The following is a 17,116-nucleotide window of genomic DNA, read 5'->3' as shown; positions in this document are numbered from 1 at the left end:
AAGGCAATAGATACAATGGCTCATATAGTTTATTATCATCATGGCTAAACGAATGAGAACTCTTGAATTGCATTATCCAACGATTCTGTTTTTAATAAAATGCTTTATCTACTGTATTTTTTTATCAGGTGCTAAGTATGATGAAGTATGCCAAGACTCTTGCAGATGATAATGTTTTCCATCCACTCCTGAAGTACTTGCTGGGAAGGGTAGTTTCCATGGCAACAGACCAGTGTAAAGTGACTCTGAGCCAAATTGTCACTGAATTTACCTTGCCTGATCTGTGGAGGGTTACAAGACTTCCAGGAAATTACGAGACACCCGAGGTATTAACATCATTGTTAACTTGCCAGTCTACATACGATTATCTTAAGAAATAAACCTGGTCCACTCATTTCTATACAGTGTTGTACATTTTGGCATAAAAAATAAATTACAATATTTAGAGAGAAAGCCACCTCAGCCTTAGGTGGTTTTCATGCAAGTCCTCTATCCTGGTTGAATTGGAATTTGGAGTGTTTTTGTGGAGGGAGGAAAACCGAAGAACCCAGAGAAAAACCCTCGGAGGAAGGCGAAAAATCAACAACAAACTCAACCCACATATGACACCGGGCCAGAATTGAACCTGGGCCACACTGGTGGGAGGCAAGTGCTCTCACTACTGTGGCAACCATGCTCCCCATCTTTTCCTCTCCCATCTTGTTGTCTCATCTTGCATTCATCCTACTTGCATGTAACCACAACAGGCACATTTAAGATTATTTTAATGTACAGGTACACTAAGGGATGAACACCTGCACTAATGACAGAGCACTGTCAATTCATATCCAAGTGATTTCTATGATTGCATGCATTGGTTGTTAATAATAAATTATAATTCAGGTTTCTCTTGTGAAGAAAGAGAAACAGTTGGCTCAAGAATTAACTAAATGTGTTCTTTAAAAAAGTAAAAGGCTGCTCAGCTGTTCAGCTGTATTTTTTGTATGACGGTGGTTAAGACATGATAAGGCAGTCTGTGAAGTTTGCTTCTAATCAGTAATGAATTTTAATTGTTTACAAGTTTCATTTATATTTTAGAGCGAAGACTCCGAGCAGGAGACAGCTGGAACTGTTCCAAAACCACTCCTAACAAGCCTGCTTAGATTTCTTGGCAAACACAGTACTAAACGTTTAAATCATGCCAAAGGGGCTATCACACTTTGGCTGTGTGGGAATCTGTTAAAGAACATCCCAGCAAACTCTCAAGCTCCAGTTGGTAAGAACTGATTTCCTCAACCATAAAATGTTTAAGGAAATGCATACACTTCTGGCACTTGAAAACTAACATAAGTCAGCTAGTTACAGATTACATGCGAGAAAAATATGGTTTTGGCTCGTAGGTTTAGGGCTTTCATTGCATGTAGCCATTTTGGTTGGTGTAAAGGAGGCTGTAATAATTGAGTCCAGTTCACGTCACAAGGCTGCGAGGTTTCCATCTATCAGTATAAATGTATAATTATTTCAAAGGTTAAAATGTCTAATTCCTTTTCCTCAGTTCCCCCTTCTGTTTCCATTTGAACTCCAAGCCAATCGAGATATTTCTCAGGAGGGTGGGTGCCTTAAAAGTAGCAGCAGGGGAGGGCAGGCTGATAGCAGAGGCCACCTCTGTTGTTAAAATATTGTAAATGTCAATTGTTATTAATAATGTAGTATATTGTGCATGTGTCAACACAGCACCGAGAAAAAAAAAAAAACAGTGTGTGGTAGATACATGTATACTTACCCATATGCCGGTACTTACAATCTATACCAAAGTGAGACTCAGGGAGGGAGGGAGGGAGGGAGGGAAATCCAAACTAGCAAGTGAGCAAGACACTGCAAGCAAGCAGAACACATGGCATCACCCTGGTGGAACTCCTCTTGATACCTCCCTCCCCTCTCCCCATATTAGATGGACCACTGGCAAGCTTTTACGTGATTTTAACTTTGCCTAACTTCCATTTACAGTAGGCCCATTTACTAAAAAATGAAACAATGTTATGTGTTTTGTCTGCTTACCTAGGACACTGGTGGCCTATAAAGGATAGTGGTCAATCAGAAGGCATGTACAGTAAGGTAAGCAAGTAAAAAGGATGAAGGGATTTAAAGCCTGATGGGAGGTGGGGGGGGGGGGGACTCACAGATAAAAAGGACAGGGGTGCCCATCATACCTTTTTCTTAGGGGTTAAAAAAGCGATTTTGGTACCTCCTCTAAGGGAGCTTTTGCAGTACCTTTTAGAGTACTGAGCTGAAAAAAATATGACTGGAGATAAAATTCATGCCCTCAAAACAGGATCTTGGTACTTCTTAGGGGTTCTTTTCAAATTTTTTGACAAGCACCCCCGTCCTTCTTACATGCATGGGATGTAGAGACTATATAGCTGTACAGTGTGCACGTCATGTATGTCTTATTTTCATTGAGCTCTGTCTGCTTTTGGGGAGGGGAGGGTTATAAATTATGTAGTGTGATTTTAAAGTGCACCTAACCCCCCAATTTTTTTTTTTCGCTAAATCGAATCTAGACTTTATTTGAAGCATTTGGGCGAAGAAATTTTTGAATTTGGTTGAATCCTCGATTTTCTATGCCCTTTCAAAGTCGCGCTTGAAGTGTTTCACGACTGCGTTTTAGGGAGTCTGGGGTGGTGGTACCTGATGACGTCTACCCAGGAACCAAACACAATGGCGCCTCAGTCAACTCTCTGTATTTGCTCGAGAAAATGGAACATAAAACTAATCATTCCGATATATTTTGGGACTAAAACGTCCACGTTTTGTCTCAGAATAATTTCTTTTTCATCACTGGAGTCAGAGTTAAGTTTCGATTCGGAAGACTCCGATATAAACTTCGATCGAGCACATTCCACAACTGTGAACGCACTGCTTAGAGCTTTGAGAGCAATTTACAATATTTCAAGCGATGAAGGGGAAGACTTCTTTGCGGACAAGCTGCTTGTATATTAGGAATGGAAAGCTAGATACGAAGTGGAGGAGCAGGCAAACGAAAAGCAGGAAAGAAAACTCAAGGACTGCTTTGGATGGTAATTTCGTCAACTAAACATAAGATTCCCACCCGTGTTTATAGCCCATTTACATTTGTCCTTAGCGAGAATGCATTTTGTCCAGGTGTGATTGTTCTGTTAAATCCAGGTTGTGTTTTACTTTCAGTTGAATGCTTCATGTTTATAAGAGACTTTCGAGACTTGATGACCTCCAAAACATTGGCTTCGATCGATTGAAAATCATATTGTTTGGACCTGTATTTTTGAAGCTGCGGGAAGCAAGGTGGAAGGAAACATTTCATACAATTACCAATTTCACATTGTCACACGTTTTAAGTCGTAACTCCAAATAACCAATGTAAATTGTTCTCAAAGTTTGCAGTGAAATTCGTCGGATAAGCGAAAAGGATGTGTTCCCTCTGCGGTCCGCAGATAATGTTATGCGGTCATATTTTCGACGCTATTGCACAGAATCTTTGTCGCACTGCTGATTTCCAAACCTTTGAAATAGTCTGTGAGTCTAACAATTTTGTTATCATGTAATTCTAAAGGATTAATCTTTGACTTTCATCTAAATCGAAAGAGAAATAAGTGTTGGTTAGCGGCGTACAGTTGCGACCTATTTACATATCAGTATAACGCTTCTTGATCATGATCGGATCACACAACTTTGCCGGTTATGTTATAAATACTGCGGGATTGGAAGATATAGGTTGTTGGTAGTATTTCTACAAATTGCTGGTTAGCTTTAAGCAGAAAATTTATGAAAATAGCGTTCGAAAGTCTGCGGAACAAATTCCAGTGAAAGTTCTTCAATGGTTCTCACAGATTCAGTTCGCTTGTTTCAGTTCAACAAAATCAACCATCGTTTACGTCTTTATTGCACCATTAGCCAATCATCGTCAGTAAATTGTACAGTATATCTTTTTTTAAATCTGGAATATTGCTGCAACAGCCGATAGCACCTCTGGAAGGCGTTTCTGCGCACTTTTCGAATGTGTATTGCACCATCCTAAAGGAAATGAGAGGACGGGAGATATTCGACCTTCCTGGGTAGAGGTCACAAGAGCCGCTGGACCCATTCTCCTCAAACTCGGTCATGAAACAAAATGGCAGTGTTTTGGAGCTATTTTTGAGATTTCGTCGGGGCACAGAAAATCGAGGATTTAACGGAATCCAAAAATTTGTTCGTAGAACTATTTCAAATAACAAGTAGATTCATTTTAGGGAAAAAATTTTTGGATTCCGTTAAATCCTCGATTTTCTGTGCCCCGACGAAATCTTGAAAATAGCTCCAAAACACTGCCATTTTTGGGGTTAGGTGCACTTTAAGGGTTTTGGTATCAGACATCTTGGTACAGATGGTATATATTGAAGTGTGTTTGTTTGTTTGCGTAATATACATCCTCCTGCCATTTGTTTAAGAGTATAATTACTGTATATGCATATGCAAAGGATTTTAAGTCAGATGGTTGTGTTAAAGTCAACTTCCAAAGGTCTGCAGTTCAAGGTTGGAAAGGACCTTTATTTTGTGTTCTTGAGAAAAAAATTCATAGTCAAACCTCAATTTTTCAACCTCGGCTTTTGGAACTTTTCAGTATAATTGCTATCTGAACCTCTCTCCATAATTTGTAAGCTGCTTGGCTGAGTAGTTAGAGAACCAGGCTTGTGATCTCAAACTGCAGTCGTTATAGAGTTATGTACATATAGTTTGGTTCTTGTTTCAGCTCTTGACTTCGCTGTTTGAGGTAGTGGCATATGGGAGTGGCACTTCAACATCACACCAAGTGTTGTTTAAAAAATTGCTTCAAGATCTATTTGAGGTATGTGTGAGTTATATTGTAATTTCTGGACTTTATTGACTCATGATAAGATTACATTCATCTGCCATAAAGATTTTATTCCCAAAACTGTTTAAAACCCATACAGTTCATGTATCTAACATGTAGCATTGGAGTCCTTTTTGATTTAATATACTTTTGCAACTGGAAATTGTTCATTGCTATACTAAATAAATGTAATTCTAAACTCAGCTTAACCCTATTCTGTCCCCACCCCAGCCCACCTCACCTGATTTGGCCCTACCCTGTCCTGCTTTGCTCTGCTCAGCTCTAGATACTATTCACAGTACTGTTGTATTTCATTGTCAGTACTATATCTTAGCCAACAGTACTCTTTCTGCACAGATTATGCAGGTACAATGTACATGAAAACCATACGTAAATTTAAGAAAAAAGTTACTACTGAACAATAATATCAAATGAGTATGTGATCTTAAATTTGAACTGCAGAGAAAGATGTGAAGACAACAGTGATAATCTCAACTGTGATGATCATTGATGTCTTTTCAATTAAAACTTTGTTATTTTCCTTGAATGTTCTCTAGTGTCATCTGGCTGACAAACTGGTGTTGTTGAAGTTTCTGGGACATCTTTGGTGTAAAAATCCCCTCAGGGGAGGAGATGGGGTGTCTGGTCTTCTCCAGGTTCAGTGTCTCCATATTGCAAATGCCTGCCTTGCATCCATGTCTGGAAAACCAGTGAAGGAAATGTCCAAGTCAACATGTACAGGTTGCTAATGCTTTTTACAGTATAACAATGAATAATTAACAATTCACTGAAGTGGAGGTGAACAGTGGTGGATATTTACTGAGCCGCGAAGCAGTGAGCTAAATATCCACCACTTTCACCAACACTGAGGTGAATAATTGTTTTAGTATACACCACACAAGCTGAATAACTAGCAGACCAAAGAGTAACTTTATTTGTGACAATATACCGACAAATGGTCAGACAAAAAAATTTGCGCGCCATGCAATGCTCAAAGGTGAATAGTACTTGGCTAATCACCTCCGAGCTAGCCAATCAGCGTACGCTACAAGTACTATTCACTTGTGTGGTATATACTAACAATGAATATGGTGTAACTATAGTATAACTTTTGTGAAATACAATCTTGCCAGTAGCTTGTATCTTCTGCTTTTCATTGCAGAAGGCACATTGTACAAGCTATGTTGACAGAAATTTTATCTCATGAAGGTTACACTAAGAATTTGAGGCAGCTGTGTTGCATTTACTGCACTATTATGTTGTATATAATTTTAATTATATTGTAATTTGTATGTTTCAAAAATTAGCTAGAAATAATGACTGCACAATTACCTATATGTAATTGTATACTGTTTCACTTTTGTTCAGCTCAAAATAACAATATTATCGTTGTCATGGTCAAAATGCATAGATAATTAAATTGTTTAAAGAGTGTTGGTTTTCGTTTAGGTCTAACATCCTGTTTTATTGTTTTTTTTTTATTACCATTTACCCTTTTTACAATCATGCATTACCAAGTATAGATTAGTGTGATTGACTGGATAGCATCTATTTTGTTCTATGTGAATTAACATGGTCTTTTCTTTGCAGTTGTTCCTTCCCTCTTTGTGCCATTGTGTAGTCCTATATCTGCAGTAAGGAAGTCAGCTGTTGCTTTTCTTAAGATTCTCAAGTCTCAGCTGTCATCTGTCCAAGCTTGTCCTGTAACTGCACTACTTGATGTGTTAATTGACAATGCCGAGGAGCTGTCAGCTGACCCTGAGCAGTTACACAGGTCTGTAGGAATGTACTAGCTTATGGTCAGAGCATTGCACTCTGCATCAAACTTGCTCCACTTTTCCATCCAATCACAAGTAAAACCAAAACCAGTGGAGACTCACTCGCACTTGTTTCCCTGTGCTAATGTGTCAGCTACATGTGATTACTTTGGGTTTTGATTGGTTCAGTGCATTGTCTGTGTCATTTGTGATTGGCCTAGAGAGTAATTACTTTGGTTTTTGGTTTTAAGACATGTGATTGAAAACTGCTCTGTTTGCCAATAGCCCTGATAAAACAGGTCTGTCATCAAGTTTTGAATCAACTGTAGCCTTGATCTTCACACCTGCATCAAACTTGTTACCTATTTCACAAATTATTGTAATCAGCTATAGGCAAGTGTATCCTTAACATCAAGGGCCCATCAAGCATACTCAGCTGTAGCAGGTGTTATGGGTTATGGCCCTTATTGACAGCCCTGTTAAAAGATTGTCATTAGAGTGTCAAAAAACTACAGAAATGCTTAATGTATAGATAGCTTTTAACCCATTGACTCCTGTGCCGGCCGTAACCGGCTGTGATGAGCCTTAGCCTTTCTTCCACTCCTGACATTATCACTCTTGACCAAAATTGGCATCATCTATGCTGAACTTCTGCAGGAGGAGAAGATCTTTCCAATGATACCCAGATCAGAGTGATCAGCCCAATGGAGCCTGAGATATGGTGTATGCACAAAAATGCCAAAAAAGTTGAGTGAAAAACTCAGAGCAAAATTTCCTGCCCCTACACGTGGCTACTCCATGGCAAAAATTGCCTGTCTTGATGATGCTTTCTCAGAATGTTTTAAACTGGAAGCAAGCCCAGTAGAAGGTCAATCACTGCAGCAAAAAGAAAAGAAAAGGAGAAAGAGGAAAGGAGAACAAAAAAAAATTAAAAAATTGAAAAGCCTAAAGACGTGGGTCACTTTCTCAAAATTTTGATTTCAGTGCATGCCTGAGCGAAAATGTCGTAAAATGCGATGCTAGCGGAAAGAAAGGCATGCTGTCATGTTGCAAATGCGTTTTTTAGTAGATTGGAGCTAATTTTGCCCATATCCAGCCTGAAAATGTCCAAAATGTCCAAAAAAATGTGTTTTTAGCAAAAAGCTCCAGGAGTCAATGGGTTAATAACATTTCAGATTATTAATTTTAACTTAAATCTATTTTTCTCCTTTTGGGTCCTGATGTGTAACAGAGTTTTTGGTGAGTTTTTTGCACCTCTTGTGTCATATGGCAAGCCTCATTCCAAGCCATCTGCGAACGTGAAGATTGTCAAGAACACATTGAACTTCCTGTTACAGTATGTAGTATCCAGTGAAACACCGTCCTTTGTCAGAAGAATCATACTGTCATCTCTGAGGAATGTTGTTACACCGGTATGGGTTGTGCATGATGATATGTTAGCAGTGTTAATTGAAAATAGTTCCTTCATAGGGATGCATATAGGGAGTTGGGAGAGCTCAACAGGGGTACGAGTATACGATTTGCTAGATGTATAATAAATTACAATCATAATAAATAACCTTTTCTTGTCTACAAATGTAGGAGGCATGGTGGCCTCATGGTTAGCACTCTCAACTCCGGATCGAGTGGTCCGGGTTCAAGCCCTGGCCGGGGACATTCGAGAGGTTAAGCATGACGTTTTCGGCAAACGGCAAAAATGAAACTTTTGCCATCTGTCTTCAGCTGTCTGTACAGTAGAGTTAAAATATTTGTATTTGCGGTGAATAGTAGACACTTTTCTATTTTTGTGTGATTTATTTAAGGATTACAAGAAAAGAATAAAAAATCAGAGGTAATCTTTGCCGTTTTTCTTCTGCTGTAAATGTCATGCTTAAACTCCCTATTGTGCCATGTTCTTGGGCAAGACACTTTACTCTCACGGTGCCTCTCTCCATCCAGGTGGTATAAATGGGTACCGGCGAATCTAATGCTGGGGGGGGGGGTCAACCCTGCGATGGACTAGCATCCCATCCAGGGGGGAGTAGAAGTACTCCTAATTTTTTTTGCAATAAATTTTATTATCAAATTTTTCACGACTTCTAAATGTGAACATCTGAATCACCTTTTGAAAGCTACAGGTTAAAGGGAATTTGTTCATTTGCCTTCAAATTTGGACAGTAAATAGTTTGACATATAAACAACAAGGGGTTTAGATATCTACAGTTTAAACCAGGTGCACTATATTGCTTGAACACCAGACACCTCTAAAGGTCTACAGTAACCACTTATAGTTTGAGTTTGTAAATATCCTTTGGAGTTATTACTGTTTTGACCACTTTTTGGTTTATCTCATATTGCTTGTCTCAGGGTAAATCATAGATCCTATCAACTTAGAATGTCTGTCCCTTTTATGCAGGATATGCTACAGTCCATTTTACCGGTGCTTGAACAACTTGTAGACAAGTGTGAGGATAGTGTGGCCAACTTAGATGAAGATGAGAGTATCCTGCTGCAACTGATAGTGCAAAAGTACAGCCCAGCTACTGTTGCTCTTCTGCAAGTCGATTCTTTATGTTGGAAATTGTTATTGAGAGTGTTGTTGCTGAGAACAGCTGTCTGTCCCGGACACCCAGCACCAATCATGACTGCACTTGGCCAGGTGAGGAGACCATAAGCAGGTGTCTCATTGTGTGGCAGCCGCCTGCTAAAAAACCGGCTACTTCAATTTCTGCGAATGAGTAAACTAAAATTTCAGAGCCTCTCAATTTCTGGGGAGCATACCCCTAGACCTCCTTAGAGGCTTGTGCCTTCAACATTTGAATCAGTGTCAGCTGCTTGCTTCATGAAACTAGCCCTTTACTCCCTAAAAATACAGCTCCAGTCCCTGAAAATGCAGCTCCAGACCCTGTGAAGGGAAACCTTGGCAATGAATATAGTAATGTTGTAATCTGACTAATTGGCTACCATGTAGGTAACATTTTATGTTGACCAAAGCATAAGTTGCTCATTCTCACCGATTACATGCTCAGTGATCATGTTTGTGATTTCTCAGGTTTCAAATAGATTCTTCCAAGCAATTCCAACAGAGGAGGTGAAACAGCATCTGTTTAAGATTCTTGTTGACACTCTGCTAGAAACAAAAGATGTTACTGTAGGAAATGCAGTCAAGAATTCATTACTGGAGGTTAGAAGATTTGAATTTGTTAATAATGAATTGTGTACTGTACACCAGCATATAAAGTAAAGTGCAAGTCATGTACCCATTATCTATATCTGTACATGTGGTTTACATGTTGTTTCACAAACACCGAAAGACTTTCTTGTTACATGTGCTCAAGTGGGATTAAGTCTGCATTTTGGTTTGATAAAATGCCTTTTGTGGGGACGATTCATAATTTTTAAGCATGTCATTCACCATGACCATCACAATTAAGAGGGCACGATTTTAGCAACTGTACTGTATGTAGGATATACTGTAGAGAATATGGCAGCACAAAGATTAAATTTTATTTTTGAGTGTTAAAATCAATTAAAGTAAGTAAAATGTTGTTTTTAACACAAGAAAATGTAATTCATAACTTCAAGCGAAAAAAGTGGGAAACAACATTATATCAATAGCTGCACTAGTAAAGATATGGGAATTACATCACCCAGTTCCTGCATGTAGCTTCGTACATGTATGAATTTTACAAGAGGCATATTTAAACTGTTGTGTCTGCAATAAGTAGTTTTATCATGTCAAAGAACATTGTGCTGTAGCAAATTGTAACGTTATCATTTTTATCCTTGCAGCTTACTTTAACAGCAGACTTGATAGCTGAGGAGATCTTTAAATTAATTGCAAGGAAAGATAATGAGCCAAAGAAGAAGAAAGTAAAGAGGTTAGTGGCCCTGAGATTACTCTGGTCATTAAAGGAGCTGGGGCATGGTATTTCTACTAATTCTGTTTATTTTGTTTAGTAATGAGCTCTTAACTTAAAATAAACAGAGCAGCAGTGTTTTTTAGGTAAAATCATGGCCACACAACAAATAAGGAGTTTACCTAAGCACTGCAAATGGCACTTTCACACTAGTTGAGATTAACTTAAAAAACAGCAGGCTGGCGTTTTTGAAGTTTGCTCAAATGTAATCTGTTTTATCCTCTCTAATTTTTGCCCTTCCATGCCCCTCCTGGCTTTGCTGTGTTTCTTTTGAGTTTTTCCGCTACTAAACAGTGTTAAGTCGTTATTTTGGTATTCATTTAATTTTGTGGTCAGCTCATCAGGTCATAAATTGCATGACCTACTTTGTACATGTAGCCCTTTTAAATACTATTAGAAATTATCCCAAAGAAGATATGTGTGTTGATTAGTTAAAAATTGTGTTTAGAACTATTAAGCAATTAGATTATGAGCTCAGGATTTTTATCACACGATGGTTGATGAGGTCACACTATCATGCATAGAAATTCTGAGCTAATATAATCTAATTGTTTTTAGACACTTCGAAAACAAAATGAATCGATCCTCATTTTGTTCACAACCACACCGTGTTACACAACTGACTATCTACAACAGAACAGATACTGTAGTGAGTAGCACAGCAAATCAGAGGATGGCATACAGTAACACGCAAGTAGAGTTATGGTAAAACTTGGTAGTACATGTTGTCTATTTCCTAATTACATGTAGTTGACTACTCTGATCACTGTTCAATAAACAAGTGATGCATTTGTATGCGTGTGTCAAGTGATCAAGTTAATTTCAAATCAGTCAAAATTAGATAGATCCTTGTCTTAACAGTGCCTGACACATGTGCTTTGTTACTTCATTTCACATTGTTTCTGTAGTGGCTTTAGATATGTCACTTGACAGCTATGAATTTTAACTTAATCTGTGATTCTTGTTTTTTGGAAGGGCGCGGCAAGTTCACGAAGATGACCTTGATAATGAAGAAACACATCAGTTGCACAGAGTGACGGTCATTCTTGAGCTGTTGCAACATAAGATCAACATTGATGAACCTCACAGACTACTGCCAACTCTGTTTGCTACTCTTGCAAGGTACATTTATTTAAAAAAATAATTAAAGCCAATTTACCTATGCACACGTGTGTGGTACATGTTCTCATTACACTGTCTACTAAATTAGTTCAGAGGGCCAATAACTAAAAGCAACCAATCAGATTGTTCTATTCTCAGTTTCGGTTCAGGCAATGTCCCAAATGATCCCGCACAATCGGTCTATAAGATTTTTTGGTTGTTTCATGGCTTACATGTACTTCTCTGAAAGAACTTGCCTTAAACACACAGAAAGATTTCTTTCTTAACTTTTTTCTCTTCCAACTCTCTTTTCCTTCTGGTTTGTTTAAAATCAGACGTGATTTACGCTTAGTCACAGCTCCCAATCAGAATTGCACACTCTTTTCCAGTCTGTGATTGTGGAATTTTTTCCTTAACATTTCCGGTCATAATAAATCTCTTATTAACCAAGTTTGCTCGGGACCATACTGGGAGAATATCGGCCCCTGGTCTCTTTTGTGCGGACTTCGCTGCATTCAGTCCATACTGTCAAGACCTCGGGCCCACATTCTCCCAGTGCAGCCCTTGCGCTTGGTTTTAAAATAGTATGTTTCTTAGTACTTACATGTACAAGTCGCGGGATGGTGGCATAGGATGATATTGAGTCTTCTGGATGAACCACTCTGGTAGTAACGCAATGTGCGCTCAATGTCAACTATGTCCTACATGTACTTGTAAGTAGTGCCTAGCCTCTTGCGCTTGTCACACAATCTTCCTCCAGATTTCTAAAGATAGCGTGACGAGCCTAAAGAGCATCTACAAGGAGGCTAAGTAGAGCCTGACTCTCTTAAAGAGAGGGACTAAATAAATTATGTAGTTTACCTCAGAAGTGTGATGGGCATGGTTTTCTTTTCTATCAGGTGTGTGGAACTGGATCACAGCCAGACAGCATCTGAGTATATCATGCAGCTGGTATTTACTCTCATCAACAGTATTTGTCACAGACTTTCTCCAAACAACAGCCTTTCTCCTTCAGGTTGGTTTCAATAGCATTAAGTAAAAATATCATGCATGCAGGACCCCACAATGTATAGATATTTATAAGTCGGGATTGGGGGATTGCAGGATTGCAATACTCGCCAACCAAGGTGGTATTTGAAGGGTGATTTAAGTCTTCCACAGTGCAAGGGCCTATTTGAAAAGGCACAACTCTTGCACGTGATTTTCTGTACTGTGTGCTTCACACCAACATTACTTTAGGGGCTCCTTTCGTCATAAAACAACATTGCGTCATGCTACACTTATTGTTGTAGGATTTTAAAACAAATTTGAAACTCCTGTGAGATTGTTCATGTCATCATAAGACAATTCAAGCATTTGGAAAGTTTGATTTACATGGAACAATTTGCCATTGATTTGCAAGTTGCCATTGACTTGGTCATTCAGTTGGTCAGATGTGGCACTGTCTAAACTGTCTAAATCAGCCTTCACAGAACTAGAAAAGCGTGTTGACTTTTAGACAACGATTGCAGACTGATTTTCCTGAGCAATATAAGTGATGAAATGGCTTCAATAACCAAACAGGAGAAATCACATACTAGTTTTCTGTTTGGCTAACAAATATAAATGGTTTAACAGTACGCACGGTTTTCACTTGAGTGTCAAAAAGTAATTTGTTTTGCATCTTTACGCTACACTATTGACGTACAAATACTCGCGCCACTTTTTTTACCCAATCAGAAGTAAAACCAAAATCAATCCTAGCTCATTTGCACACGCTTTCCCGCACTTTGCAACAGTTACATGTTGTTGCAATCAATCAGTAACTGTATTAATGAGATTTAATTGGTGCATTGGATTGTCTGTGTCCTTTGTGATTGGCTAGAGTGATTACTTAAGGTTTTTTTACAGAAGTGTAGCAGTTCTCACAAGCTTGTAATTCTCTTCAATGTTAGCAGCTGTTATTGTTTTAGGGCTTGGGGTATTGTTTCTGTTGTTTGTTCTGTTGTTCTCTCAAAGGGTAGCAAGCCATTCATGTGACACCTTACGAGAGCTGTTACATCACCCTTTTTTATGGCACTTAATTAAAAACTGCTCCATACAAGTGGGAAAATTTAATAGCTGTTCACGATAACTTTTTGGGCCCTCAAAATGTTACATAGGAAAATTTGATTTTCATCTTCAACACTCCATTCTACAATGCTACAAAGCACGTACTGTACACTTCAATCTAGAAGGATTCGTGATGACACATTTTACACCTTTTTGTTTCTTTCATTGTAGATCTTATTGCCGAGGACCAGTTTGATGTGGAGTTGGTAGTTCAGTGTATAAGGTCATCAGAAAGCCCACAGACACACAACCAGGCCCTGCTGCTTCTTGCCACAGCAGCTAAACTCTTCCCAGTAAGTTGTAAGCTGCACATGTCATACATACAGTAACGTCACTCCTAATCTCAAATAGCGTACCAAATCTGAACTGATAATGTTGAAATGTTGAATGCTCATAGTAGTCAATGCGCTGCGCTTAAATTGAAAGAATCGAATATTTCAAATAAACATAGCAGGCTTAAAAATCCCAACAGGCAGGAGGCAGACCAGTTGGCTATTTACAAGCATGACCGAGGGGTTGAACTTGGTTCTACTGAGAAACAACTTTAACTAAGTGGTCAGAGCGGGACTTGAACCCGCGAAATCCGGATTTCAAGTCTGGCATCCTAACCACAAGGCCATGCTTCCTTCGGTAATGGCTGTCCCATTTTTAAAAGAATTACCAAATTTTTTCATTATACAATGTAAGCCACCAACTACAGAGCTTGTTTTTACTTTTAAGTGTTGTTATCTGTAGTGTTTAATATTCTGACAATATAGTGCAATCATGCTAAGATGTGTTCCATCCTGTTGCAGCTGTTTGTTAGATAGTTGTGATTTCCCTTGGAGCTTTACTTGTTTCTTTCCTCTATTCCAGGAAAAGGTGTTACATAACGTGATGTCAATATTCACGTTCATGGGAGCCAGTGTTGTGCGTCAAGATGACAGTTACAGTTTTGAAGTCATTACTAAAACATTGGACACAGTTATTCCAGCCTTGATTCAAGTATGTGCATATTGTGTACTTTCTGTTCTTACACATGATATGATAGGTGGAGATAGGTGTTGATATGATAGACAGAGAAGTTTGTAAAAGAAACTCTCTTAGCAGTGTCTCAACACGATGATAAAAAGTTCATCTATTTAGGTGTTGCCACAATCAACAAGATTGGTAAAGCTCAATAGCTCCCTTCTTGTATTTAAGCTGGCTTGCGATGGTTGTTCCAAGACCTTATGCAGGATCGAATTGCGTGTGCTATGGTTCTGGATTGGTCAAGTTTCACAAACACTTTTTTTTTTGGACTGTAACAAACAGTAATAATTATTAGAGAAAGGAAAATCATCTCGGAACATTTTACAAGAGTAAAAAGTTGGGCTCATTTCTCCAGCTCCGTCTAAAAAACTATAGCAAGCCATCTTAACTCCAGAATTACACATACCAATGGAAAACAAAATGAAAATGGGATCCTTAAGGCAGCTATGTCACGGTTTCTGCAACTTGAATAGTTCAGCCTAAATTTTTCAACTTCGTCGTTTGTAATCTATGTTAATCTTCTCCATCCTGAACCATCCTTGTTCCTTTATTGGTGTTTTTTTTAGCTTAGTAAACTATCTCGTGTATTTTCAGGTTTCCTTATTTTTCCTCAATTCTATACACAGCAAAATAACTCAAAATGCCATGACTGAGCTCCTTTAAGTAGGCAGCATTTAGTATACAGCTTAGCTGATGTGTAAACACCCTGCTTGGAGTCTGAAATGAATGTTACATTCTAGGCCGGTGAGAGAGAACAGTTACCACAGCTGACTAAAAAGGACTCTATATCACTCAATGACATTGTGGCCATGTTAATAAGAGTGTTTGTAGACGCGTCACCTCACATTCCTGAGCACCGCCAGCTGCCACTGTTCACACATCTCATCTGCACTGTTGGCTCAACCCAGTTCCTTCACACGGCTGTCATTCTCTTACTGGAGAAACACGTTGTTCATAGTCAAGCTACTGCTGATGAAAACCAGGTTAGTTTTAGTATGAACACAGTATTGTGCAAATGTAATGCAAATGATTTTTTTACCCTCTTTCCGGGGCATATCGAGGAGGTTTCGCTTGAAACTATGAAACTCTGGGAAGCAGGGATGGCGCGGTAGCGAGAGTGCTCACCTCCCACCATGTTGCCCGGATTCTATTCCGGCCTGGTGTCATATGTGGGTTGAGTTTGTTGTTGGTTCTCGCCTTGCTCCGAGGGATTTTCTCCAGGTTCCCTGGTTTTCCTTCCTCCACAAAAAACCAGCCCTTAAAATTCCGATTCGATAGATGACCCGCCTGAAAACCAGCTAAGGCTGGCTCTAAATACTGTAATTTATATGTTTATTATTTTGTTGTTTATTTCTATTTTGTCCAATAAGAATTCATGTTTTATGCCTTTCAATTAGCTATTTCACTGTCAAGTTTTATTTACTAGAAATTTAGTTGGCTGAAGGAAGTGCAGTGAAGGTATATACGTGCACCATTAGCAGTGTTTACCCCCTCCCCCCCGTTTTCCCTCACTTAAAACTTCGCTAGTGGCTCTTAGAAAAAAAAGGTTTCCAGTCAGCACTTCACTAGTGGCTCCTGGAAGTGAAGAAGTGAACACCCTTCTGATTCAACTTGGGTTAAGTGAGCAAACTTCAATCATTTAACTGACATCTGCTTTCTTGTGTTGTAGACTGCAGTTGTTAAAAACCCGCTTGGAGCAGACTTTTGTTTAAGGCTTTGCAACAGCTTCGATGCAAACGTTCAGGTAACGTATTTGAAGGAAAGAAAATGTTGGCATTGAGTGAGAAAGCGTAAAAGGTAATTTTATACAGTGGAACCCCCGCCTTACGACCACCCCGTTTTACGGCCACTTTATTCTGGCCCGAACAAAAGCTCAATCAGTCATTTTCTTATTTAAAGAACTCCTTTAATACGGCCACCCCGTTAATACGGCCAGACTTTTGTGGCCCGTTGGTGACCGGATTAACAGGGTTTCACTGTACTAAGAAACACGAACTACAGTGGTCTAAGCAATTAGGTTTGTAGGTTACCGTGTGGCACCAAATTTTTGCGGGAGTTAATTTTTGCTGCTGGGTACTAATATTTGCGATTTTCAGGAAGTTGCGTTTAACTGAAACATTTGTAAAACAACATTTGTTGGAGGAGCTGACTGAGTTGCAGTTAGCCTGTTATCAGTATTAGCTCGCGATCGAGTAGATTGGCTGCCACGCCTCTTTGTATCTCCCCAAGCCTCTTCCGATTTTGAATCCAAGATGGCGCTTGCTTGATCAAAATGCGCTCGTTCGCTAAAATACGCCTGCATTGCAGGCTAAGTTGCCATCTTTTCTAACGAATTAGAGGAATAGCCAATCAGGCGATTTTCAGGAAGTCGCGTTTAACTGAAACATTAGTAAAACAACATTTGTTGGAGG

At 39.1% G+C, this 17,116-nt stretch overlaps 1 protein-coding gene across 1 annotated transcript in view; it reads left to right on the top strand.

Annotated features, from left to right (window-relative positions):
- Positions 1–17,116, top strand: part of LOC145467177 (HEAT repeat-containing protein 1-like) — a 46,979-nt gene that overhangs the window by 13,719 nt on the left and 16,144 nt on the right. Inside the window, exons 11-26 of the mRNA XM_081450729.1 lie at positions 129–326; positions 1,078–1,255; positions 2,042–2,094; positions 4,745–4,840; positions 5,404–5,587; positions 6,437–6,620; positions 7,835–8,015; positions 8,999–9,241; positions 9,635–9,766; positions 10,375–10,463; positions 11,478–11,624; positions 12,503–12,618; positions 13,866–13,987; positions 14,550–14,678; positions 15,446–15,688; positions 16,375–16,449. Coding sequence (XP_081306855.1) covers positions 129–326; positions 1,078–1,255; positions 2,042–2,094; positions 4,745–4,840; positions 5,404–5,587; positions 6,437–6,620; positions 7,835–8,015; positions 8,999–9,241; positions 9,635–9,766; positions 10,375–10,463; positions 11,478–11,624; positions 12,503–12,618; positions 13,866–13,987; positions 14,550–14,678; positions 15,446–15,688; positions 16,375–16,449 — 2,370 coding nt within the window. The remainder of the gene's footprint in view (positions 1–128; positions 327–1,077; positions 1,256–2,041; positions 2,095–4,744; positions 4,841–5,403; positions 5,588–6,436; positions 6,621–7,834; positions 8,016–8,998; positions 9,242–9,634; positions 9,767–10,374; positions 10,464–11,477; positions 11,625–12,502; positions 12,619–13,865; positions 13,988–14,549; positions 14,679–15,445; positions 15,689–16,374; positions 16,450–17,116) is intronic.

Source organism: Orbicella franksi, chromosome 14, assembly GCF_964199315.1.
Source record: "Orbicella franksi chromosome 14, jaOrbFran1.1, whole genome shotgun sequence".
NCBI classification, from domain to species: Eukaryota; Metazoa; Cnidaria; class Anthozoa; order Scleractinia; family Merulinidae; genus Orbicella; species Orbicella franksi.
The sequence above is the reverse complement of the archived record's forward strand: the minus strand, read 5'-3'. Positions and strand labels throughout refer to the sequence as shown.